Source organism: Bos grunniens, chromosome 6 (assembly GCF_055505025.1).
Source record: "Bos grunniens cultivar Pamir isolate PY7600 chromosome 6, Bosgru_T2T1.0, whole genome shotgun sequence".
NCBI classification, from domain to species: Eukaryota; Metazoa; Chordata; class Mammalia; order Artiodactyla; family Bovidae; genus Bos; species Bos grunniens.
In genome coordinates this window covers 82,165,878-82,191,843 of record NC_141170.1, presented here as the reverse complement: position 1 = coordinate 82,191,843, position 25,966 = coordinate 82,165,878, and the positions used below count along the sequence as shown (strand labels likewise).

The 25,966-nt window shown below is 39.4% G+C and overlaps 2 protein-coding genes across 9 annotated transcripts in view; one reads left to right on the top strand and one right to left on the bottom strand.

Annotated features, from left to right (window-relative positions):
* Nucleotides 1-25,074, top strand: part of PYURF (PIGY upstream open reading frame) — a 90,390-nt gene extending 65,316 nt beyond the window's left edge. Inside the window, exons 2-4 of one of the 4 annotated variants that reach the window (XR_015165655.1) lie at nucleotides 12,419-12,530; nucleotides 22,220-22,330; nucleotides 23,260-25,074. Coding sequence is in view for 1 of the 4 variants with exons in the window: in XM_086406478.1 (XP_086262604.1) it covers nucleotides 12,419-12,530; nucleotides 22,220-22,279 (172 nt within the window). In the remaining 3 variants the exon portion in view is untranslated. Of the gene's footprint in view, nucleotides 1-12,418; nucleotides 12,531-22,219; nucleotides 22,810-23,259 lie in introns of those variants that run through there. The other 3 variants (XR_015165654.1, XR_015165653.1, XM_086406478.1) reach the window with 3 other exon arrangements.
* HERC6 (HECT and RLD domain containing E3 ubiquitin protein ligase family member 6) overlaps nucleotides 1-25,966 on the bottom strand; it is a 57,586-nt gene that overhangs the window by 6,589 nt on the left and 25,031 nt on the right. For 3 of the 5 annotated variants that reach the window (XM_086406471.1, XM_086406472.1, XM_086406475.1), the window contains exons 11-18: nucleotides 24,922-25,015; nucleotides 20,346-20,535; nucleotides 16,333-16,487; nucleotides 13,303-13,416; nucleotides 12,861-12,968; nucleotides 11,007-11,168; nucleotides 8,584-8,727; nucleotides 355-521 (exon numbers count right to left, since the gene is read on the bottom strand). In XM_086406471.1, the coding sequence (XP_086262597.1) occupies nucleotides 355-521; nucleotides 8,584-8,727; nucleotides 11,007-11,168; nucleotides 12,861-12,968; nucleotides 13,303-13,416; nucleotides 16,333-16,487; nucleotides 20,346-20,535; nucleotides 24,922-25,015 (1,134 nt within the window). The remainder of the gene's footprint in view (nucleotides 1-354; nucleotides 522-8,583; nucleotides 8,728-11,006; nucleotides 11,169-12,860; nucleotides 12,969-13,302; nucleotides 13,417-16,332; nucleotides 16,488-20,345; nucleotides 20,536-24,921; nucleotides 25,016-25,966) is intronic. The other 2 variants (XM_086406473.1, XM_086406474.1) reach the window with 1 other exon arrangement.

The following is a 25,966-nucleotide window of genomic DNA, read 5'->3' as shown; positions in this document are numbered from 1 at the left end:
AATAGGATTGACTTAAAATCAGTATAGCATGCATGATTCTCATTACGAATATCATGTTCTATCCAAAGCAACTATTTCCATCTGGATAAATTCAAGAGACTAGACCACAGCTCTGTTTATTGTGCCATTGCTAATTAGAGGAGCATTTGGCTTTTTTCCACTTCTGAAGGTTTACTTTATTATAAGTTATGCTAAAATTCAAACTCATCTAAAAAGCATGCACATTTATTGAACCTGAAGACCTTATCTGTGTGTGTGTATGTGTCTGTGTGTAACATTATTTGTGGCTAAACAACTGAGAAGGACTGAGACTGACTAGATACACAGTCCTAAAAAAAAATTATATTTACTCACTTTCCAAAAGAAGGACTGAGTTCTTTTAAATCTTCCAATGATGGCTCCTGGTCCAGAAGTTTCTTAAACAGAGCCAGTGGGAAAGGGAGGTAGACAACATTAAAATTATATAGGGAGAGTCCACACAGCATCCCAAAGAGGAAATACATCTTCTTCTCAAATTTAGGCTAGAGAAGAAAAAAAAAAATCCTTTATGTATTAAATATAATCAATAATCCAAACAGATAATTAGATTAGTAAAAAGAAGTTTGGTTCCTTTATCTAAGAGTCAGAAATTAGAAACAAAATGAGCTTCAGGAAAATAAAAATTTGAGGTTCTTATATAGGTTATAATACAATATAAAATTCTTCTGTAAGTTAAAATACAAATTTTAACAGTTCAGAATGTTAAACAAATGAATTTGCTTTTTGTGACTGACAGCATATCTGGAATATGAAAAAAAATGCTCAGTGAACCTTAAAAATGAAGGTTTTCACTATTGAATTTTTTTTTAATTTAATTTTATTTTTAAACTTTATAATATTGTATTGGTTTTGCAAACATTGAAATGAATCCGCCACAGGTATACATGTGTTCCCCATCCTGAACCCTCAGTGTTTGTCTTCAAATTCATGTAGAAAATGACACCAGGAAGGAAGGGTGTACTTTATGCCTGCAGCGGGCGTCAGTCATGCCAGGGGTGTGTCAGAGGAGTGCTGGTCCCTTCAACAACGCAGCCCTCAACCCAGGCGTGCTTACAGGGACAAGCATATGGGTCAGGGAAGGTAACTGATGCTGTTGAGTATGAAGGTCTGTGGAAGGAAGAAGGAAAGAGTCCTGATAAAATTGGCTTCACTCTTCTCTGCACTGTGAGGTCCTGGATGAAGTAAACCCCGGCCATATCTGGCCAGGCCGTCACTGCAGCCCAACCGACAGGTCACGATTCCAAGACTTCAATTCCAGTGCCGGCTTTGCTGTTAGCTGATCGCTGACTTTAGGCCACCCATATAGTAATCTGTGCTTCAATCTACTTGCTCTATTTACTTCCTAGTGTAATTGCCTAGGACAAATGTTAAAAATGCATTTGAATTTTGAAAAGGAGTTAAAAGTTCAATACAAGTACTCTCCAAAGGAGACCTCTTCTAATCTAATCAGTCTTACTTCCTCTATTTGTAAGGTATCCCTGATTCTAGTGGATTTTGCCTCTTTGTTTTCTATCCAGCAGTATAGTATTCAGTAACGCTTAAGGGGGCTTTGGGATCACTCTTAAATTTATATCCTTACTTGGTCACTTGCAAGTTGAATATCCATTCAGTTCAGTTCAGTTCAGTCTCTCAGTCATGTCTGACTCTTTGGGATCCCATGGACTGCAGCATGTCAAGACACCCTGTCCATCACTAACTCCCAGAGTTCACCAGAGTTCATTCAAACTCATGTCCACTGAGTTAGTGATGCCATCCAACCATCTCATCCTCTATTGTCCCCTTCCCCTCCTGCCTTCAATCTTTCTCAGCATCAGGGTTTTTTCAAATGAAACAGTTCTTCGCATCAGGTGGCCAAGTTATTAGAGTTTCAGTTTCAATATCAGTCCTTGAAATGAATATTCAAGACTGATCTCCTTTAGGATGGACTGGTTGGATCTCCTTGCAGTCCAAGGGACTGTCAAGAGTCTTCTCCAGCACCCCAGTTCAAAAGCATCAATTCTTTGGCACTCAGCCTTCTTTATAGTCCAACTCTCACATCCATACATGACCACTGGAAAAACCACAGCTTTGACTAGATGGACCTTTGTTGGCAAAGTAATGTGTCTGCTTTTTAATATGCTGTCTAGGTTGGTCATAACTTTCCTTTCAAGGAACAAGTGTCTTCTAATTTCATGGCTGCAGTCACCATCTGCAGTGAATTTCGAGCGCCCCAAAATAAAGTCTCTCACTGTTTCCACTGTTTTCCCATCAATTTGCCATGAAGTTATGGGACTGGATGTCATGATCTTAGTTTTCTGAATGTTGAACTTTAAGCCACCTTTTACACTCTCACTTTCATCAAGAGGCTCTTTAGTTCTTCTTCACTTTCTGCCATAAGGGTGGTGTCATCTGCATATCTGACGTTATTGATATTTCTCCTGGCAATCTTGATTCTAGCTTGTGCTTCACCCAGCCCAGCGTTTCTCATGACGTACTCTGCATATAAGTAAAATAAGCAGAGTGACAGTATACAGCCTTGACGTACTCCTTTCCTTATTTGGAACCAGTCTGTTATTCCATAGAGACTTCCCTGGTGGCTCAGACGGTAAGGCGTCTGCCTACAATGTGGGAGACCTGCATTCAATCCCTGGGTCGGGAAGATCTCTTGGAGAAGGGAATGGCAACCCACTCCAGTATTCTTGTCCTCCCCCACGAAAAAAGGGGCTCAAAGAAATATGTGACTTCCCTGGTGGCTCACACGGTAAAGTGTCTGTCTACAATGCGGGAGACCTGAGTTTGATCCCTGGGTTGGGAAGTTCCCTGAAGAAGGAAATGGCAACCCACTCCAGGGTCTTGCCTAGAAAATCCCATGGACAGAGGAGCCTGGCGTCCATGGGGTCGTAAAGATTTGGACATGACTGAGCGACTTCACTTTCACTTTCTTTCTTTCTTGTTGTTCCATATCCAGTTCTAACTGTTGCTTTCTGACCTGCATACAGGTTTCTCAAGAGGCAGGTCAGGTAGTCTAGTATTCCCATCTCTTTAAGAATTTTCCAAAGTTTGTTGTGATCCACACAGTCAAAGGCTTTGGCATAGTCAATAAAACAGAAATAGATGTTTTTCTGGAACTCTCTTGCTTTTTCCATGATCCAACAGATGTTGGCAATTTGACCTCTGGTTCTTCTGCCTTTTCTAAATCCAGCTTCAACATCTGGAAGTTTGTGGTTCACATACTGTTGAAGCCTGGCTTGAAGAATTTTGAGCATTACTTTATTAGCATGTGCGATAAGTGCAATTGTGTGGTAGTTTGAACATTCTTTGGCATTGCCTTTCTTTGGGATTGGAATGAAAACTGACCTTTTCCAGTCCTGTGGCCACTGCTGAGTTTTCCAAATTTGCTGGCATATTGAGTGCAGCACTTTCACAGCATCATCTTTTAGGATATGAAATAGCTCAGCTGGAATTTCATCACGTCCACTAGCTTTGTTCGTAGTGATACTTCCTAAGGCCCACTTGACTTCGCATTCCAGGACGTCTGGCTCTAGGTGAGTGATCACACCATTGTGATTATCTGGGTCGTGAAGATCTTTTTTGTATAGTTCTTCTGTGTGTTCTTGCCACCTCTTCTTAATATCTTCTGTTTTTGTTAGGTCCATACCATTTCTGTCCTTTATTGTGCCTATCCTTGCATGAAATGTTCCCTTGGTATCTCTAATATTCTTGAAGAGATCTCTAGTCTTTCCCATTCTATTGTTTTCCTCTATTTCTTTGCACGATCACTGAGGAAGGCTTTCTTATCTCTCCTTGCTATTCTTTGGAACTCTGCATTCAAGTGGGTATATTTTTCCTTTTTTCCTTTGCTTTTTGCTTCTCTTTTCACAGCTATTTGTAAGGCCTCCTAAGACAGCCATTTTGCTTTTTTGCATTTCTTTTTCTTGGGGATGGTCTTGATTCCTGTTTCCTGTACAATGTCAGGAACCTCCATCCATAGTTCTTCAGGTACTCTATCAGATATAATCTCTTGAATCGATTTGTCACATCCACTGTATAATCGTGAGGGATCTGATTTAGGTCATACCTGAATGGTCAAGTGGTTTTCCCTACTTTCTTCAATTTAAGTATGAATTTGGCAATAAGGAGTTCATGATCTGAGCCACAGTCAGCTCCTGGTCTTGTTTTTGCTGACTGTATGTAGCTTCTCCATCTTTGGCTGCAAAGAATATAATCAATCTGATTTTGGTGTTGACCATCTGGTGATGTCCATGTATAGAGTCTTCTCTTGTGTTGTTGGAAGAGGATGTTTGCTATGACCAGTGCATTTTCTTGGGAAAACTCTATTAGCCTTTGCCCTGCTTCATTCTGTACTCCAAGGCCAAATCTTCCTGTTACTCCAGGTATCTCTTGACTTCCAATTTTTGCAACCAGTCCCCTATAATGAAAAGAACATCTTTTTGGGGTGTTAGTCCTAGGTTTTGTAGGTCTTCATAGAACCGTTCAACTTCAGCTTCTTCAGCATTACTGGTCGGAGCATCAGATCAGATCAGATCAGTCGCTCAGTCGTGTCCGACTCTTTGAGACCCCATGAATGGCAGCACGCCAGGCCTCCCTGTCCATCACCAACTCCCGGAGTTCACTGAGACTCACGTTCATCGAGTCAGTGATGCCATCCAGCCATCTCATCCTCTGTCGTCCTCTTCTCCTCCTGCCCCCAATCCCTCCCAGCATCAGAGTCTTTTCCAATGAGTCAACTCTTCGCACGAGGTGGCCAAAGTACTGGAGTTTCAGCTTTAGCATCATTTCTTCCAAAGAAATCCCAGGGCTGATCTCCTTCAGAATGGACTGGTTAGTCGGAGCATAGACTGGGATTAATGTGATATTGAATGGTTTGCCTTGGAAATGAACAGAGATCATTCTGCCATTTTTGAGATTGCATCCAAGTACTGCATTTCGGACTCTTGTTGCCTATGACAGCTACTCCATTTCTTTTAAGGGATTCTTGCCTACAGTAGTAGATATAATGGTCATCTTATTTAAATTCACCCATCCAGTCCATTTTAGTTTGCTGATTCCTAAAATGTCGACGTTCACTCTTGCCATCTCCTGTTTGACCACTTCCAATTTGTCTTGATTCATGGACCTAACATTCCAGGTTCTATGCAATTTTGCTCTTTACAGCATCAGACTTTGCTTCTATCACCAGTCACATCCACAACTGGATGGTTGTTTTTGCTTTGGCTCTGTCTCTTCATTCTTTCAGGAGTTATTTCTCCACTGATCTCTAATAGCATATTGGGTACCTATCGACCTGGGGAATTCATCTTTCAGTGTCCTAATTTTTCGCCTTTTCATACTGTTCACGGGGTTCTCAAGACAAGAATACTAAAGTGGTTTGCCATTCTCTTCTCCAGTGGACCATGTTTTGTCAGGACTCTCCACCATGACCCTTCCTTCTTGAGTGGCCCTATAAGGCATGGCTCATAGTTTCACTGAGATAGACAAGGCTGTGGTCCATGTGATCAGACTGATTAGTTTTCTGTGATTGTGGTTTTCAGTCTGTTTGCCTTCTGATGGAGAAGGATAAGAGGCTTATGGAAGCTTCCTGATGGGAGAGACTAACTGAGGGGGAAATTGGGTCTTGTTCTGATGGGCGGGGCTATGCTCAGTAAATCTTTAATCCAATTTTCTGTTAATGGGTAGAGCTGTGTTCCCTCCCTGTTATTTACTTGGGGCCAAACTATGGTGGGGCTTCCCTGGTGGCTCAGAGGTTAAAGCATCTGCCTCCAGTGCGGGAGACCTGGGTTCGATCCCTGGGTTGGGAAGATCCCCTGGAGAAGGAAATGGCAACCCACTCCAGTATTCTTGCCTGGAGAATCCCATGAACAGAGGAGCCTGGTAGGCCACAGTCCATGGGGTCGCAAAGAGTCGGACACGACTGAGCGACTTCACTTTCACTTTCAAACTATGGTGGAGGTAATGAATATCTGTAGACAGTTTATTTAATCTCTCTGTGCCTCAGTTTCTTCATCTGTAAAATGGGGCAAACCACCTATCTCATAGAGTTGATATGAGGTTTATTTTCTTCCTTTCCATTCCCTACTTGCATTGTTTTGATATATTTAGTCCCTATCCTTCGTCATTAACCTCAGGGCTCCATTTTCCAATGACACTTTTTCCAATCACTTCAGTCCCCCTTGATTTCTTTAGGTCCTAAGAAAGAATCCCTTAAATTTGTATAGTGACCTAAAGTTTTCAGGGAACTTCACACTTTGACATACCTTTTATCTTGTTTTAATCTCACAATAGCTCTATAAAGCAGGCAGAATAGAAATTAGTTTTGCTAGTACTTAGGCATTTTTACCGGAGAAGGCAATGGCAACCCACTCCAGTACTTTTGCCTGGAAAATCCCATGGACAGAGGAGCCTGGTAGGCTGCCGTCTATGGGGTTGCACAGAGTCAGATACGACTGAAGTGACTTAGCAGCAGCAGCAGCAGCAGGCATTTTTACAGTTGAGGAAACTAAAAACTCAGAGAGGCTAAATTATATACCCACCATCACTCAAGACTAGATCTCTGGGCTTCTCATCTCACAAGAGTGCTTCCTTCCCTATCCTACCTATTACCCAACAACTATTACAACAGACCCTGATGCTGGACAAGATTGAAGGCAGGAAGAGAAGAGGACGACAGAGGATGAGATGGTTGGATGGCATCACCGCCTTGAGGGACATGAGTTTGAGCAAGCTCCAGGAGTTGGTGATGGACAGGGAAGCCTGGTGTGCTACAGTCCATGGGGTTGCAAAGAGTCAGAAACAACTGAGCAACTGAACTGAACTGAATTGATTACAATACAAAGTCAGCAGCACAAAATTTCAAAAACTTGCTAAAATTCCTGGTATTTTAGTCTTATTGCTCTATCTACATATATAAAATGTTTTCAAAGCAAAGAGATTGTGTTATCCACTAATCTGAATCTTCTATAGTTTTAATACAATGTGGGAACTTCAAGAAACAGCCAGTAAAAACTTGCTGGTTGACCCTACCAATGGCACACCTTAGCCACTCCTATCTTTTAGAGATTCATTCTTTCTCAAAAAGATGTTTAGTGGCTAAACATCTAGTCGCTAAATTGTGTCCAATTCTTTCGGGACTCCATGGACTGTAGCCTGCCAGGCTCTCTGTTCATGGATTTTCCCAGGCAAAAATACTGGAGTTGGTGGCTTCTCCAGGGTATCTTTCCCACCCAGGGATCAAATCCACGTCTCCTGCATTAGCAGGCAGATTCTGTACCACTGAGCCACCTGGGAAGCCCTTCTAAAAAGATACAAAACACCTTTTAGTACTTTTTCACTCTCATTCATGTTCTCTTCCTGTACCCTTTTCTTTCTGGGTTCCAAACTTCATCATATCATTTGAAAGAGTATTTGGAAGTTTATGGGAAAGAAGATCAATAAATTGAAGTTCAACATGTGATTCTTGTTAGAATTATTTGCTCTGTGTTACTAACAGAGAAGGCTTCCCTTGTGGCTCAGCTGATAAGGAGTCTGCCTGCAATTCAGAAGACCTGGATTCAATCCCTGCATTGGGAAGATCTCCTGGAGAAGGGCATGGCAATCCACTCCAGTATTCTGGCCTGGAGAACCCCATGGACAGAGAACTTTGGTAGGCTACAGTCCACATGGTCACATAGAGTCTGACACGACTGAGTGACTAACACACACACACACTAATAGAGAAATGAAGTTTTTACTACTTTAAGAAAATGTTTACATATAGAGAATCTTTGTAAAAATATAATTATTGCAGAAATGAATCATCTTATTAGAATTAGCAATTATCTCTAGGATTCTGTTAACAATTTCTCTCCTAGTTTGAAACTCTAGATTACTGCCTCTTAAAATTTAGGAAACCACCCAATATTCAACAAAGTGTAATACATCTAAACTATGGAATACTACTCAGCAATAGAAGGGAATGAACTATGATAGATACAACAACACACATGATTCTCAATATCATTATGCTGAGTGAAAGGACAGATACAAAGACTACTTATGATTCCATTTATGTAAAATTGTAGGAAATTCAAATTATAGTGACAGAAATCGAATCAGTGGTTGCATAGGCATGGGCAGGGAATAGAAGCAGGGAGAAGCAGGATCAGAAAGGAACCTGAGGAAACTCTAGGGGATGATGGATGTGTTCACTGTCTTTTGTTTTCATTGTCTTGAATTTCATGGGCATAGATGTACATCAAAATGTATCAAAGTGCACATTTTATGTACCATTTATCATGTCTCAAATATACCTTATTCAAGCTGTTTAAAAATGTAATGTCATATAAATCACCTGGCGATCTTATAAAAATATATATTCTGATCTGGGCCTGAGATTCTGCTTTTCTAACAGTTCCAGGTAATGCTGGAACTTCCGCTCTGTGGACCACATTTTGAGTAGCAAGGTTTTATGTGACCTAATTTTACATTAGCAGGTATTGTGTTCATTTACAGTATATGGTATACTTTTTCTGTTCTGAAAAACCATAAGAAAACAAATAAAAGACTTACTTTGACAGGAAACCACATGTAGGAATCCTCTTCGGGATACATGAACATTCCATATTCTTCCTTGGTCATAGATTCAAATATACAGTGAAAAAACTCAGACTTCACCCCTTCCCCTCCAGAACGAATTTCTTTAATAAATTCAACCTGAGAAAAGAGGACATTGTCAGGTCCAGATTTAAAATATAATGCCTTGACATTTACAGAAAAGTTTCAAGCCTCCTGCCATCACTAGAATTCCCAGAACCCACTCTCCTCACCTAACCGTACTATGCTCTCTCACTTTGCTTCTGATAGTGGGTGCCGTGAGCCTGCTTACTGTCAGATTACTGTATAGTGAGTACATAGGTCCCTCCCATGGCCACATGAACCAAGTGAAGTGAGATTCTGGCAACACTCAACATTCACCAATTATGCTGACCAGCATCTTGAATCAAATTTTGATGTGCTTCAAACCCCTGAGCCCCTAAATTTCTCAATTTTTCTCTCTTGTCTAGCTTCCTCTCATGAGTCAAGCTTTACAACTTAGGCTACGGTCAACAAATATTTGGTTTCTTCTGCCTCGCCCCTCATTAGAACTTCAGATAAACAGCCCTCCCTCCCTGTCAGCCTGGACATGGCACCTTTGTCGGAAATTTCAGAGCTGACTGCCCAGAGCCCTCATCTGAGCATCGACAAGAACTGGTCCCCCTTTTCTAAAGTCTACCTCTGGGATTTGCAGTGCGAGTCCTATCTTAGATTTCCTCCCATCTCTCTAACTACTCTTTGTTGTAAATATTTATGTATTTATTTGGCTGTGTCAGGTCTTAGCTGTGGCACGTGGTATCTTTAGTTGGGATATGCAAGATCTTTAGTTGCCGCATAGGAACTCTTAGTTGTGGCATGCATAATCTAGTTCCCTGACCAGGCATCGAACCCAGGCCCCCTGCATTGGAAGTGTAGAGTCTTATCCACTGGACCACTGAGCAAGTCCCTCTAACTACTCCTTCTATACTTCCCTTCCTGTTTGTTTCTTTTCATCTTTTTAATGTAAATATCACCAAGCTTCACTGAGAGTTCTCTTTCACTTCTCTTTACCTAGATTTACCTCCTTGGCCTTGTCCATCATCACCAAGGGCCTGCCTCACATTCCATCAAGATATACCAAGAATAAATTAAGCTTGCTTCTGATTTTCTTACTTCCACTCATTTATACAACAAGGTTGTCTTTGCTATGGTCAGGACGTGCTCATAAAGAGCTCGACAACCTTGCCTTGTTGAGAGTCTATATTTTGATTGGATTTCTCTTGAAGTTTACCTTCTTACCTCTTTGTCATTTCCTGTAGGCAGAATCACTTTCTATTGATTTCCTCATAATCAAGATTTAAAGAAAAATAGGTACAGAGGGAGACAAAAACTAGAAAGCCTAGCTTATAAAATCCTTTCCTCATTTTCCATCAGAATCCTGAGACCCAACTCTCAGAGTCTGACTTCCTCTCTGAGAACCTAACTTTTCCCTTCTTGGCTGATATCAGGAAAATACACTCCCCTCTGGACAGATGCCAGCTCTCACCTACAAAGTTAATCTTTATTCTGTGGGCAAAGGATCTGAAGTACCACACAGTAAAAACCCTACAGATGCCCCCAAGGATGAAGTGAAGGATGGCTAGGAAATGGAACCAACACAGTGGAAAGTCTGTGACTAAAACTAGAGCCAAAAGTACCCATTCTACCCACTGCTTGCTGAATGCATTCATTGCCCCAATTCTTCACCCCTCCTTGGCCCAGGTCTTTCGCATGTGGCTTTATAGTTCCTCTCATTAAAAAGGCTGAGTATATTATGCCAGCCCTTGACTTGAGTTCAGCCATGTGACTTGATTTGACTAAACCAATGTTTGTTGTCTAACTGGGCTTGCTATCTTTTTTTTGGCAGTGGCTTGGCAGGTGGGTTTGGAGGGGCCTTGCTATCTTGTACCTCTGACACTGATATGCGAACATGTTTGTGGGTCCTAGGAAGAAGATGGACAACATAGGAGTCAGGGCCAGACTGCCTGAGCCAGGCCAAGCCTAGGTAACCAATCCCTAGCCAATTCTCAAACATGTAAACAGGTACAGACAAAATCTGAAAAGCCACTCAGATGAGTTCAACTTAGAGCAGCAGTCTCAGCAGAACTGTAGATCTGTAAAATTACTATTTTAAGTCACTATGCTTTGGGATGGTTCATTATGAAGCATTTCTGTAGCCAAAGGTAACTAACTATTAGTTAACTCATAGAGCCAATGGTCAATTAAACATCCTGGAGCTTTTCTCTGAAGGGTAAGCAAGGAATCCTGGAAACCATTAGGCTGATAACTATAGTTGCAAATACAGGTTCTCCTTGTACCACATTATATAAATGTTCCCCCGACACACATTAGTAAAAATATTATGAGGAGTTTTAGCGTACCACTAATATTTTCTGGAGGTCAGTGTCTTCAGCTTGGCTTAACTGACATAGAGCATCTTCAACTAAGTGACTTCGTCTGACGCTAAGTGTAAATAAAGGAGATTCATCCCTTCTTTGCAGAATTATTCCCCTAAAATCCATGTAGTTGTTCACTTCAGATTTCTAGAAAAAGAAATATTTTAGGAATCCTCATAGGAATACAAGAAATTATTTAATATTTCAAATAAACATTTTATATAGCATACATTTATGCCAACCATTGCTATATATACTCATGTTGCAATAACTTAAGTAAAAGAACATTTAACTATAATTTGGAAGACAAAGAGATCATAAAATCTATGGCACCAAGGAATTGTGCAAATGATGGAATACTCAGTTCAGTTCAGTTCAGTTGCTCAGTCGTGTCTGACTGTTTGTGACCCCATGAATCGCAGCACGCCAGGCCTCCCTGTCCATCACCAACTCCCGGAGTTCACTCAAACTCATGTCCATCGAGTTGGTGATGCCATCCAGCCATCTCATCCTCTGTCGTCCCCTTCTCCTCCTGCCCCCAATCCCTCCCAGCATCAGAGTCTTTTTCAATGAGTCAACTCTTCGCATGAGGTGGCCAAAGTACTGGAGTTTCAGCTTTAGCATCATTCCTTCCAAAGAAATCCCAGGGCTGATCTCCTTCAGGATGGACTGGTTGGATCTCCTTGCACTCCAAGGGACTCTCAAGAGTCTTCTCCAACACCACAGTTCAAAAGCATCAATTCTTCGGTGCTCAGCTTTCTTCACAGTCCAACTCTCACATCCATACATGACCACAGGAAAAACCATAGCCTTGACTAGACGGACCTTTTTTGGCAAAGTGATGTCTCTGCTTTTGAATATGCTATCTAGGTTGGTCATGACTTTCCTTCCAAGGAGTAAGCGTCTTTTAATTTCATGGCTGCAGTCACCATCTGCAGTGATTTTGGAATACTACACAGCCATAAAAAAAACTAACAAAATTTTGCCTTTTGCAGCAACATGGATGGACTTGGAGGGCATTTTGCTAAGTGAAGTACAATGTATGGAAAAAGACAAATACTGTATGATATCATTTACATGTGGAATCTAAAAACTACAACAAACTAGTGAATAAAACAAAAAAGAAGGAGACTCACAGATACAGAGAACAAACTAGTGTTTACCAGTGGGGAGAGGGAAGCTGGGAGGGGCAATATAGGAGTACAGGGGAAGGGGTACAAATCATTAGATACAAAATAAGCTACAAGTATATATTGTACAACACAGGGATATAGCCAATATTTTATAATAACTATAAATGAAGTATAACCTTTAAAAATTGTGCATCACTATATTGCATGTCTGTAATTTATATAATACTGTACACCAACTATGATTTAATTTTTTTTTTTTTAAAGGTTAATGGGAAATGTTACAGTGGAAGAATGTGGTCACCATCTGAACCCACTGATGAATCTCAGAATGAACAAAAGTGAAACCACCAGAAATAATGCACTGAAATACGGAGAGGTGAAAATAAATTGGGCCTGGAATTTGCTTTACAATACTTAACAAAAATATGGGAATTCCCTGGTGGCCAGAGGTTAGGACTTTGAGCTTTCACTGCTGAGGGTGAGGGATCAAACTCTGTCAGGGAACTAAGATCCTACAAGCTGCATGCCACAGCAAAAAAAAGAAACTTTAGCAAAAATAGTAACAACTAAAAATTTAAAAAATGATAAATGAAGTATGGCAAAATGTTGATGACTGCTGAAAATTTGTGCTGGGGTTTAATACGACATTATCTCTACTTTGTATATATTTGAAAATTTTACATAATAAAAAATAAGACATACATACCAGCATTCTTATTTGGGAATCAGCTTGCAATAATTTAATTTTGGACATCAAATTAAAGACAAATGGAAAATCACTGAAAATAATCGGACTGAAGTTTTCTGCAGGTATCTAAAAATTAAAAAGACAGAAGAATTTTGATAATCAAAAGAAAAGGAAACCTTCATTCCTTTACCTCACTACCCTAAATTATTTACCTCCATACTTTATAGAATTCATTTTTAAGAATCTAAATTACCTAGAAACAAATTTCTAGGAAAATGCATTTGCTTTGTGGCTGAAAGATACTTTAAGTTATCCAAGAGCATCTACTTTAGCAAATTCAGCATTACAATGAAGACATTTTCAGATCTTAACTTACAAAGAAGCTACATAGCTATTAATGTATTTCCCTTTCCCTTTTAAAGTACAAAAAAATATTCAGAAAGTAAAATATTATTCTTACCAGGTTTTTTTCCCTATTAATCACTCTTATTCTATCTTCATAAAAGTTCAACAAAAAGGAGACTTCATTTATGTGGAACATATCTTCTGATAATCGACAGTTAGTTTTGTTTACCTTAAAGAAAATACAACCTGTGATATTTTCTATCAATGAGTAACTTAATCTATTTTTATATATGCCTCAGTTCAGTTGCTCAGTTGTCTTTGCGACTGTCGCTCCGACTCTTTGCAACCCCATGGACCGCAGCATGCCAGGCCTCCCTGCCCATCACCAACTCCCAGAGTTTACCCAAACTCATGTCCATTGATTCGGTGATGCCATCCAACCATTTCATCCTCTATCGTCTCCTTATCCTCCTGCCTTCATTCTTTCCCAGCATCAGGGTCTTTTCAAATGAGTCAGCTCTTCGCATCGGGTAGCCAAAGTATTGGAGCTTCAGCTTTAGCATCAGTCCTCCAGTGAATATTCAGGGTTGATTTCCTTTAGGATTGTTGGTTTGATCTTCTTGCTGTCCAAGGGACTCTCAAGAGTCTTCCCCAACACCACAGTTCGAAAACATCAATTCTTTGGCACTCAGCCTTCTTTATGGTCCAACTATCACATCTGTACATGACTACTGGAAAAACCACAGCTTTGACTGTATGGACTTTTGTCAGCAAAGTAATGTCTCTGCTTTTTAATACGCTACTTAGGTGTGTCAAAGTTTTTCTTCCAAAGAACAAGTGTCTTTTAATTGCATGCCTACAGTCACCATCCACAGTAATTATCAAAATATCTAATTTTTAAAAATGGGTAGACGAACCAAACAGACTTTTTTCAAAGAAGACTTACAGATGGCCAACAAGTACATGAAAATATGCTCAACATCATTAATCATTAGGGAAATGCAAATCAAAACCATAGTGCAATATTACCTTATGGCTATTAGAATGGCTATCATCAAAAATACAAGAGAGAAGTGTTGGTGAGGATGTGGAGAAAAAGGAACTTCCATGCACCATTAGTGGGAATGTCAATTGGTGTGGGCACTATGGAAAACAGTATGAAGGCTTCCTCACAAAATTAAAAATAGAACTACCACATGATCCAGCAATCCCACTTTTGGGTATAGAGCCAAAGGAAATGAAATCACCCGCTCAAAGAGATATCTACAGTCCCATGTTCATTTTAGCATTATTTAGAATAGCCAAGATAAATAAACAACCTAAGCGTCCATGGACAGATGAATGGATAAAGAAGATATGGTGTGTATATATGTGTATGCATATACACTGGTACATACGTATATACACAATGGAATTGTATTCAGCCATGAGAAACAGGGAAATCCTGCCATTTGCAACAACATGGATGGATGGTGAGAACATTATGCTAAGCAAAATACTTCAGAGAAAGGCAAATACAGTAAGATATCACTTACACATGAAATCTAAAAAAAGCTAAACTCAGAAACAGAGTGGAGTGGTGGTTTATAGAGTTGAGGGTGGGAGAAAAGGAGAGATGTTGCTCAAACGGTACAAACTTGCAGTTACAAGATAAATAAGTTCTGGGGATCTAATGCACAGCATGGCGATCATAGTTAACAATATTGTACTATATAGTTGAAAGTTGCTAAGACAGTAGATCCTAAGTATTCTTACCACACTAAATAAACAGTAACTATAAGTGTTTTGTAATATATATGTGTCTAGAAAGGGAAAAAGTGGAAGTAGTAACAGATTTTATTTCTTTGGGCTCCAAAGTCACTGAGGACAGTGACTGTAGCCATGAAATTAAAAGACTCCTGCTCAGTGGAAGGAAAGTTATGACAAACCTAGAGAGAATATTAAAAAACAGAGATACCACTTTGCTGACAAAGGTCCATATAGTCAAAACTATTGTTTTTCCAGTAATCATATACAGATGTGAGGGGAACACATGTATACCTGTGGCAGATTCATTTTGATATTTGGCAAAACTAATACAATTATGTAAAGTTTAAAAATAAAATAAAATTCAAAAAAAAAAAAAAAAAGACTGAGCGCCAAAGAATTACTGCTTTCATAATGTGGTGCTGGAGAAGACTCTTGAGAGTCCCTTGAACAGTGAGAAGATCAAACCAGTCAATCCTAAAGGAAATCAACCCTGAATATTCACTGGAAGGACTGACGCTGAAGCTGAAGCTGCAATACTTTGGCCATCTGATGCGAAGAACCGACTCACGTGAAAAAACACTGATGCTGGTGAACACTGAAGGCAAAATGAGACGTGGGCAACAGAGGATAGTAGGCAACAGACTTAGTGACTGAACAACAACAAATCAAATTAACACATTGTATACCTTAAACTGACACAATGTTCTATTTCAGTTATATCTTAATAAAGATGGAGGAAATACACTACTTTAGAAATATGAGTGCATTATTACTTCTGAAAAGCACTAACTTTTGCACATAATACCTTCTCCTATTGAGACTGATATTTTGTGGTGAAATAGTACTCTTGCCTGGAAAATCCCATGGACGGAGGAACCTGGTAGGCTATAGTGCATGGGGTCGCAAAGATTCAGACACGACTGAGTGACCTCACTTTCACTTTCTTTTTGTTTTGGTTACTGATTGAGCAATTTATATTTATAAAAGCATCTATTTTAGCTAATTATTTTTCAATTAAACAATACCAATTTAATTCTGCTCTTCTATTTAAAATGCTCTGGTTCCTTCCTGTCCTCCAATAATTATTAGATTTATTAATAGCCTAATCTTAGGTTACTTCTGGATTATGTTATATACACTAATGAAAATGCTGAATCATTGTCATATCTGAGTATTTGTGCCTGTAATATATTACATATACACTATATACATATTATATGTACTATGTAATATATTCCACCAGAGTCTATCCAGTTAGCAAAACAAACAAAATTCTAAATATTTAAGGTCTGAATCAAATATTTTCATTCTTGTTGTGGAAAATAAAATAAGACTTCAACTGGCTAAGAACTAAGGGAACTTGATTTAGTAAAATGGTATATACATGAACCCTTACCTTATACACGTCTTTCATCACTTCCAGAAGAGTTTTAACATTGTGGTTACTCTGAACAGTTTCAGTCCAGCAAACCATTTGAGAGATGATGGCAGTTTTCAGCATCTGGACAAGTGAGTTGAGAGAAGATTCTTGCAAAGATGTCCAACACCGCTCTGAGAGGTGTAAAATCAGCCATGATAAATATCCACCTCCAAAAAAATTCTCTCAGTTTTCTTAGTTCTTTAATGTAAGAAATAGATCATATTTTCCAGTTCTGATGGCATAACCCATAAATCATGGGATAACCTTTTTGAAGGATAACATCCTGGACAATATTTATTACTCACAGATGTGGAAAAAATTTTTGCTCCCTGATTAAGTATCTTTGGAATTAAAAGCTCAAATTCAGGTTTCTGAAAAAAATGTGTTGATAGCTCATATTTATGCTTACTTGATTGATTTCATGATTTTCAAACTGAAAATTCCACAGGGTATTTATAAGGTCTGAAAATACACACAGGTGAAAACACAGAATACATATGCACACACACACATATACACACAAAGACACGAAATGTGATCAAAGACAATTTTAATCTGAAAAAAAAATTATCTATGTTTTCAGACTTTATGATCACCTACGATAGATGGATATATTTTTAAATTAGTTCAGTAACAATATTTTAGTATCACTGAGTTACAAACTGAATTTCTGTACCTTTAAAAGAAAATTCTCAGAAAACAAACAAGTCAAATGTTAAAATGTATTTTCAAGTTAATGTAATTAAAATAGTATGACCCAGATGCATGAAAGGCAGACAATGTAGCAGACTTCACAAATGGAATCAAATATACATGAGACATTGGTATATGATGAAAGAGGCATTGTGTATTATCAGGGAATGAAGCAGATCACTTAATAAATGTGTGACAACTGGAAACTGATCCAAAATAATGAAGTGTAATCAAGATAAACTCCATGTAGTTCAAAGATTTAAACATAAAAATTAAACAATGGGGGGACGGATATATTGGGAGATGGATTGATATAAACACATTACTATATATAAAATAGATAACTGATAAGAACCTACTGTATAGCACAGGGAACTCTACTCAGTACTCAGTAATGGCTTATATGGGAAAGGAATCTAAAAAAGAGTGGATTTTTGTATAACTGATTCACTTTGCTATACAACAGAAACTAATACAACATTGTAAATCAACTATATTCCAATAAAAATTAATTAAAAGAATAAAACAATGAATATTCTAATAGGAACATGGGAAATCTTTAAATTTTATCATGAGATAAACTTTTTGAGGAAAGATCAGAAACCATAAAAGAAAATGTTAATACAGTAGGCTGCATAAAAGTGTTTAAAAATAATTACGCATGGCAAAAATACCAAAAAGTAAAAAATTTCAGTAACCTAAAGGAAAAAAATTGCAACTCATCTTATGGATAAAGAATTAATTGTTGGGGCTTCCCTGGTGGCCCAGTAGTTAAGAATCCACCTGCCAATGCAGGGGATACAGATTCGATCTTTGGTCCAGGAAGATCCCAAATGCCAAGGAACAACTGAGCCCGAGAGATACAACTACTGAAACCCTCATGCCTAGAGCCCATACTCCACAACAGGAAGCCGCCACAATGAGAAGTCCTTGCATTGCAACAAAGAGTGGTCCCCGCTTGCCTCCATGAGGAAAGCCTGCACGCAGCAACGAAGACTCAGCGCAGCCAAAAATAAATACAAGAACTGTCTTAGTAGTTTAAAAACTTCAAATAGAAAAGAAAGATACTAACAACAAATGGGAAAATAGGTAAGAGGAGAGAACTGATGGTTTGTAGAGTATGATATACAAATATAACTGAATATAGGGAAAAAAGCACAACTTCACTCATAATGAGACAATTTAAATTAAGATATTCTTAAAAATTCCCTGGAAGTCCAGTAGTTAGGACTTCACCCTCGCACTGCATGGGGCATGGGTTCCACAAGCAAGCCATGTGGCAGGGCCAAAAAAGAACAAGAAATAGATTCTTCTTTTCAGAGTGGTATAGACCAAAGTTTGGTTTACACTGTGGAGAAATGGGCGGGCTGACGCTTTCATATTAATTGATGATGTCTAAACGGTACATCTTCTGTCAGAGCTGCCATGTTGCCCAATTCCAAGGGTGGGTGATAATGTGAATGGTGACCACTTAAGTTGGGCAATATGGTGGCCCTGATGTCTGTGGAGGGTCACTTGGCAAAATCTCTCAAGATTTAAAATGCACACACAATCTGATCCAGTAATTTTGCTTTCTGAAAATTTCTCTGCTTGTGTAAATATATATATAAATATATTCATATAAATATATATTAAATATGTATAATTATAATTGTAAGAAAGCAAAATTATTGGGTCTATATATATACAAAGAAATGTATGTTAGAACTGTTATAAGAGCAAAAATTTAGAAACAACTATTCACGTACATGAATAGAATACTATTCAGCCATTAAATTGGAATAAAGCATTCATATAAGTCAGGTAATGTAATGATTTCCACAAATCACAATATAGTGATTTGTGGAAAAAAGCAAGTTGCTGAAGTATGTATGCTACCATTTGAAAAAAAAGAATACATTTCTATATGTTTTTATAGAGTACCTTTCAAACATTATGTAAGAAACTCTACTCTGTAACTGCTTTGTGGGAGGGAAATTAGGTGGCTATTTCATTGTATGTATCATCTTTGCATCTTTTAAGCTTTGGACCTTGAACATTAGCTCAAAGTCATAAAAGGACATCTCAAAGCACTGAATAAAATAAAAAACAAGAACACAAAGATAAATATTGTTCCTCTCATGTCTGATCAAAATACCTAAAGTTTTAAAACACCATAAACAAAAAATTTTAAAGTATGGTTTTATCTTGACTGAATTCTCTATGGTTGTGAAATTCTGAGGTCGAGTCCATGACCAAGTCTAAGAATTACACATGTTTTGTAATAATAAGAGTAGTGATTATCTACTCAATCGTGTCTGACTCTTTGAGACCCTGTGGACTGTAGCCCACCAGGCTCCTCTGTCCATAGGATTTTCCAGGCAAGAGTACTGCAATGGGTTGCCATTTCCTTCTCCAGGGGATCTTCCCGACTCAGGATTTGAACCCATGTCTCTTGTGTTTCCTTCATCTCCTGTGTCTCCTATATTGCAGGAGGATTCACCGAGCCACCAATGAAGCCCATTATAATAGTTTCGAAATCAAGCAGGATCCTGTGTGGTCCTCCTTAGTACAAGGGCCTTCTTGTGTCTCCTTCCTGCGTCTTCCCTGCTTCTTGTTTGCAGGGAAAAGGCTTCAGCCTCCTAGACCTTCCCTGAGTTTCAAAGGGCAGATTCAAACTGTTACTCATTAGAAAAGTGAGGGAATGCAGAAACAAAGGGAAAGCAGTCAAGAAACAATAGTGGAGGGATGGGGTGGGGTCCTGGTTCCACCTCAAAGGATATATAAGACAGTTTGACATGTATCTCTGAGTTACAGGAACTAAGACTCTCACTCAGGTGGAGGATGGTAACTTCAGGCTGAGCACAAGCACTTGAACCCCAGACTGTTTACAACCAGAAGGCTGAAGACTGAGATTCCTAGAGCACCACCCTGTTACCTCACCACCAACCAATCAGAAGAAAGACACACTCAGCAGCCCTCCATGAAAATTTTTCTTTAAAAACTCTTTCCTGAAACCCATGAGGGGGTTTAGGTCTTTTGAGCACAAACTGCCCATTCTCCTTGCTTGGCACTTGAAATAGACCTATCTCTGCCCCAAACGCCAATGCTTCTGTTTGTTTGCCCTCAATGTGTGTCGGGCACACAAACTTGAATTTGACAATAGCTTTAGGTTAATCTTTTCAATAATACACATATCACATACTCAAACATTTGTATAGTGTTTTCAAATCTATCTAAAATCTGTCACAAATTCTATTTCAGACAGTATTCTATTGAGAATACAGACAAAGTGACATAAAAGTAATCAAGCTTACTCAGGACTTCTGAAGATTGATTGGTCATTTTACGAATAGCCTCTGCAAATGGAACCACCAGAGTTATATAGTTCCTGGAATCAAGCATGACAGGACACTCTGGGAGCAGAAGGAAGACTGATAAAGCTTCTTGGTGTGAAGAACGACATGGAAGAGCCCCAAGCAGATTATCCTTGAGACATGCGGTTATCTGTGGTTGAAAAACAATCAGGGAAAGGCCCAGGACATATTAGATACAGTATCATAAGAAACAAGATATAAGAAGAGAGGTTTCATATCTACTATGTTCCTAATGGAATAATAATTTAGTTTTCCTAAAACCTATTATTCAAACTCCATCACTCCTTGATATCCCAAATCCCCCTAAAGTAGTATGTGAGAACCGTCTTCCCTATTTTATGTTGGAGTCAATTAAAGAAATAAAAGTGAAATCACATGCCTGGACCTACTGAACAAATCGTGAAGGTTGCTCAATTAGAAGGGATCCATACCTAAATCTATCTCACCTAAAATATACCGTAGCAGAGAAAATGGCACATGTTCACCTCACCAATCCTGTTTCATCTTCCTTCAGGGCTCACAGGAAGATGGCATTGCCCGGCCTTCCTGCAGTTAGGTGGAGCCATGTGACCAGGTTCCAACTAATGGAATGTGAGGGAAGGTGATATATGATACTTCCAGGCTTGACCCCTGAAGCCTCTCTGTGACCTTTCACACCCTTTTTCCTCATCTGCCAATCAACATGAAAGATCTACCGGAGAATTTTATGGCCCTGGGGCCTAGAATGCTACAGAGAATGAGCCTGAGTCACCCCTGAATGAGCTTGGGTGGAGTTGGGGAGGGTAACAGAATCTGCCATGCCCAAATATGCCACTCTGACATGACAATTATTTTAAGCTGAAGGCAAGTGAGAAAAAGTAGACACAGAATGAGCTCTCTGGCCTCCCCAATCTTCCTGAAAACAGAACATAACTCCCCTCATCAAGGTGTCCTCCTGTCCACAACTTCCCATATCAGGAAGGGCATAACAATCTCACTAGCAGAGCTGAGCTGGCCCGCCACACAGCAAACCTTACTACCTAGCCCTTATCTACCATTACTTTCTTCATATATCTGCCTTCCACCATTTGCCATCTAAGAAGCTCAAAGTCCTTTTCCTTTGTCTTTTCACTTCTCTACAAAATTATTGTTCTTCATTTGCTAAGTTGCTATCATGAAGTGAAAGTGAAAGTGAAGTTGCCCAGTCGTGTCCGACTCTTTGCGACCCCGTGGACTGTAGCCCACCAGGCTCCTCCATCCATGGGATTCTCCAGGCAAGAATACTGGAGTGGATTGCCATTTCCTTCTCCAGGGGATCTTCCTGACCCAGGGATCGAACCCAGGTTTCCCACAAGCAGGCAGATGTTTTAACCTCTGAGCCACCAGGGAACCATGGACTGTATAGTCCATTGAATTCTCCAGGCCAGAATACTGGAGTGAATAGCCTTTCCCTTCTCCAGGGATCGAACCCAGGTCTCCCACATTGCAGGTGGATTCTTTACCAGCTGAGCCACAAGGACAGCCCCATAATACTGGAATGGGTAGCCTTTCCCTTCTCCAGTGGATCTTCCCAACCCAGGAATCGAACCAGGGTCTCCTGCATTGCCAGCGAATTCTTTACCAACTGAGCTATCAGAGTTGCTAGAGAGGCCCCAATTCTAACCACTCCTTAAAGTTACTCATCACTGAGTATTTCCATCTATATGCAGGATGCACATGTTAATAAACTTGCTTTTCTCTTGTTTGTCTATCTTTTCTTAGTGTAATTTGCAAGGTCCCAGCCAATGAAGCTAAGATAAGGAGAGAAAAAATAATATTTTTTTCCTTCCCTACAGGTGCCTCCTACCTCAACCCTCTTTGGACTTTGGTGTGAGAAAAAAATCTTTACTGTGTGAATAAGCCATTGAGATTTCGAAGCTGTTTGGAGGAGCTTATGTTTGGAAGAGGTAATCAAGACGATGTTGCCCCTTGAACTGGACCTGGGCAATCAAAGCCTCCTCACCCACTCCCACGTGTTTGGAATGTATGCTCTGCCCACTGTTTCCACAGTTGGTACGTTCCAAGGACCCTGGTTTCAGAGAGTAAGGTATTCTGAGACCATCTGGATGGTATATGTGACTGAACCCAGCAGTTAATGCCTCTGTATGAACTTGAAGATTCCAGGGGTTGGGTGTAGAGACCTACTCATCTCGATGTCACCCAAGACAAACCTTGTAAGTTCCCTGGCTTATTAAACCTGCCACCTTCCAATCTGGAGTGGCTGCCTCTTTCTTCAGTCTTTCCTGGTCCTCTGATCACAGGAGCCAGTTTCTGAACCAATAGTTTATTTATTCTAACAGATCTTAGATACTCTTTAACTATGAATGTCTGCCTCTACATAAGGATTAAGTAAGATGATACATAAAATAAACTGTGAAGTACTGTATATTATTGTTATTATTCCATTAATGTTCTTGCAATTTGTTTTTTCATATATTCAGAAGAACATGACTTCTGTTGAATGCTATTAGGTATACATGAGAAAGGTGTACAAAGTCAAATAACATCAAAATAGGGTCAAAAAAGCTAGATTTCTTTTGGCGTATAACATCACAGAGTATTTGATTTACCTGTGTGCATCATGACACCATAATAGTATGCAGTGGTCCCAAAGCTGCTTCACTAAGGGCCCCTTTTTATAGAGTATTCTTCAAAACTAATGTTTCTTAGCACTTATATTAAGTATAGCACACCAAGTAATCTCCCACATCACCTAAATATTTTTGTTAAAAATATACTTGATCACATTTACTATTCTTACTTTTTCACTTTGAAAATTAAAATAGTTTCTACTGCATATTAAGAAACTCTCTCCCCCTTTCCCTTCAAAATGTAGGGACCCACAACAGTATAAAGATGATTTTAGACTGAAGACGTCAGAGATACAGCTAATAGAAGAATGAACGGAAAGAAGCTTTCAGAGCTTTCCTCATCTGACTAAAGGCAGAGGCTTCAAGAATGAAGCAGCCATACATTTCCTCCTAACTGGGCAGGCAAGTGAGCTACACTGCCAGGGAAAAGACCCTGCACTTGAGCTTGGATGAGAAATTGCATCAACAAACCTTACTGCAAACTATCCTATCTTCCATGTATCCGCCTAAAAGCCCCTCTGTTTCCCTGAAAAGTTCATTTGTTTTCTCACAGAAGCCCTTTCTATCCTTTCCCTAAAATTGGTGTATAAACCCTTATTCCTAGCTGTTCTGTACAAGAGTAGAACTTTTCTTTTCTGTCAATCCATCTATTGTTATTTGGTAGGTCCCCAAACATATTGGAGGAGGAAATGGCAACCCACTCCAGTGTTCTTGCCTGGAGAATCCCAGGGACGGGGGAGCCTGGTGGGCTGCCGTCTATGGGGTTGCACAGAGTCGGACACGACTGAAGCGACTTAGCAGCAGCAGCAGCAAACATATGAATCCCATAATGCTCTTTTCATAAATTATACTTCTTAAACATTGTTTTTCTCATACTGAAAAAGAAATACTGTATCTACTGTACATTTAAGCATTCAGTAACAAAGGTGCGTCTAGTCAAAGCTATGGTTTTTCCAGTTGTCGTGTATGGGTGTGCGAGTTGGACTATAAACAAAGCTAAGCGCCGAAGAATTGATGCTTTTGAACTGTGGTGTTGGAGAAGACTCTTGAGAGTCCCTTGGACTGCAAGGAGATCCAACCAGTCAATCCTAAAGGAGATCAGTCCTGAATATTCATTGGAAGGACTGATGCTGAAGCTGAAACTCCAATACTTTGGCCACCTGATGCAAAGAACTGACTCATTGGAAAAGACCCTGATGCTGGGAAAGATTGAAGGCAGGAGGAGAAAGGGACGACAGAGGATGAGATAGTTAGATGGCATCACCGACTCAATGGACATAATTTGAGTAAACTCCAGGAGTATGATGGACAGGGAGGCCTGGCGTCCTGCAGTCCATGGGATTGCAAAGAGTCAGATATGATTGAGCGACTGAACTGAACTTTAGAAAATACTGGAGTAGGTCGCCATTTCCTCCTCCAGGGGAATCTCCCTGATCTCCCTAGAGATTGAACCTGCATCTCTTGTGTCTCCTGCATTGGCAGGTGGATTCTTTACCACTAGTGCCACCTGGGAAGCCCTGGAAAATAAAATGCCAGCACCTAAATCAGTAGTATTTCTCCTTGTGGCTCAGATGGTAAAGAATCTGCCTGCCATGTGGAAGACCTGGGTTTGATCCCTGGATTGCAAAGGTCCCCTGGAGAAGGAAATGGCAACACATTCCAGTATTCATGCCTGGAGAATTCCATGGACAGAGAAGCCTGGTGGGTACAGTCCATGGGGTCTCAAAGAGTCGGACACAACTGAGCAACTAACACACACACACCATATAGTAACTGCATAATAAACACTAGCCCCTCCTCTATCACATTTCTATCTCACTCAACTCCTAAGAAAATTAACTGTTGGTTAATTGGTTCCTGTAAAAAAATTATATTGCTCTATTTCTAAAGTGAATATTGTTTATTACCATCGAAGAAATCCATTCTTTTTCTGTTAACTTCTTGAAGGTATCTCTTGCCATTTCTAAGTCCACATCAATGGAAATCATTTCTCCAGGTTCTCTTTGGATGCAGGAAATGCAAAAATAAATAAACAGATTAAAAGAATATTTCTAACTTCATATATCATTATGTGTAATTTTATTTATCCTACAAAATTAGATATAATCTTTTTTACTTAAAGTTTGCATTCTTTTGAAATCATCGATTTACTTGGCACCAAAAGTTGTTTTTCTTTTTTTTAAGTTTATGTTTTCCTAAAAGAAAACAGGTAACAATTTATTATCTCAAGTTTGGACAGTTAACAATAGCAAAAGTTTACATGCTGTGTCTGAGAACTGAGATCCTTTACCCTTACACTCAGCCTGCACTATGGGAGTTGAAACTCCCTAACCCCATCTATTTTCCATCGATATTTACATTACTTTGGGATTCCACTGGGATTCCACTGTTTCGTTAGCATGACTTTATTATTCCAAGACACTCCTGCCCAGGCCAATGGCTTGACTGTTCACTTTAGGAACTTCCTGGAACACAATCAACAGTTTATGCCCTAAAATTCTTTGCATCTGTTGTCTCAAAATCCTTGCCTTGATGTTTCCATCTGTCCTGGATTGTGGTACCTTTCCTCAGTCCTAATCAAATCCCCAACCCTCCCCTCCCACATTGAAAAGACCTGCCTTATTCCAAATTGCTAATTTTTAAAAATCCAAACCTGGCCATGCCCCTCAGAAATACTACAAAGCCTTTGTTTAGGTGTGGCATTTCCCTGGGTTGTGTTGATAATATTTGAGGAGCCTGCATTCTATATAACAATTTGTCTTTATAATATATTATTTAAAAATATTTCAAGTTTACCGGATTAACCAACCAATTGTAATACTAGGGCTAAAACATTCATGCAAGTACTAAAACAAACTACTGTAAATTCCCCTTTAAAATAAATCTTCCTTTGCAACCTTTGGCATCTTAAGATCAAACCTTGAGGTTTCTCACTCCTGAGAAGGGAACATG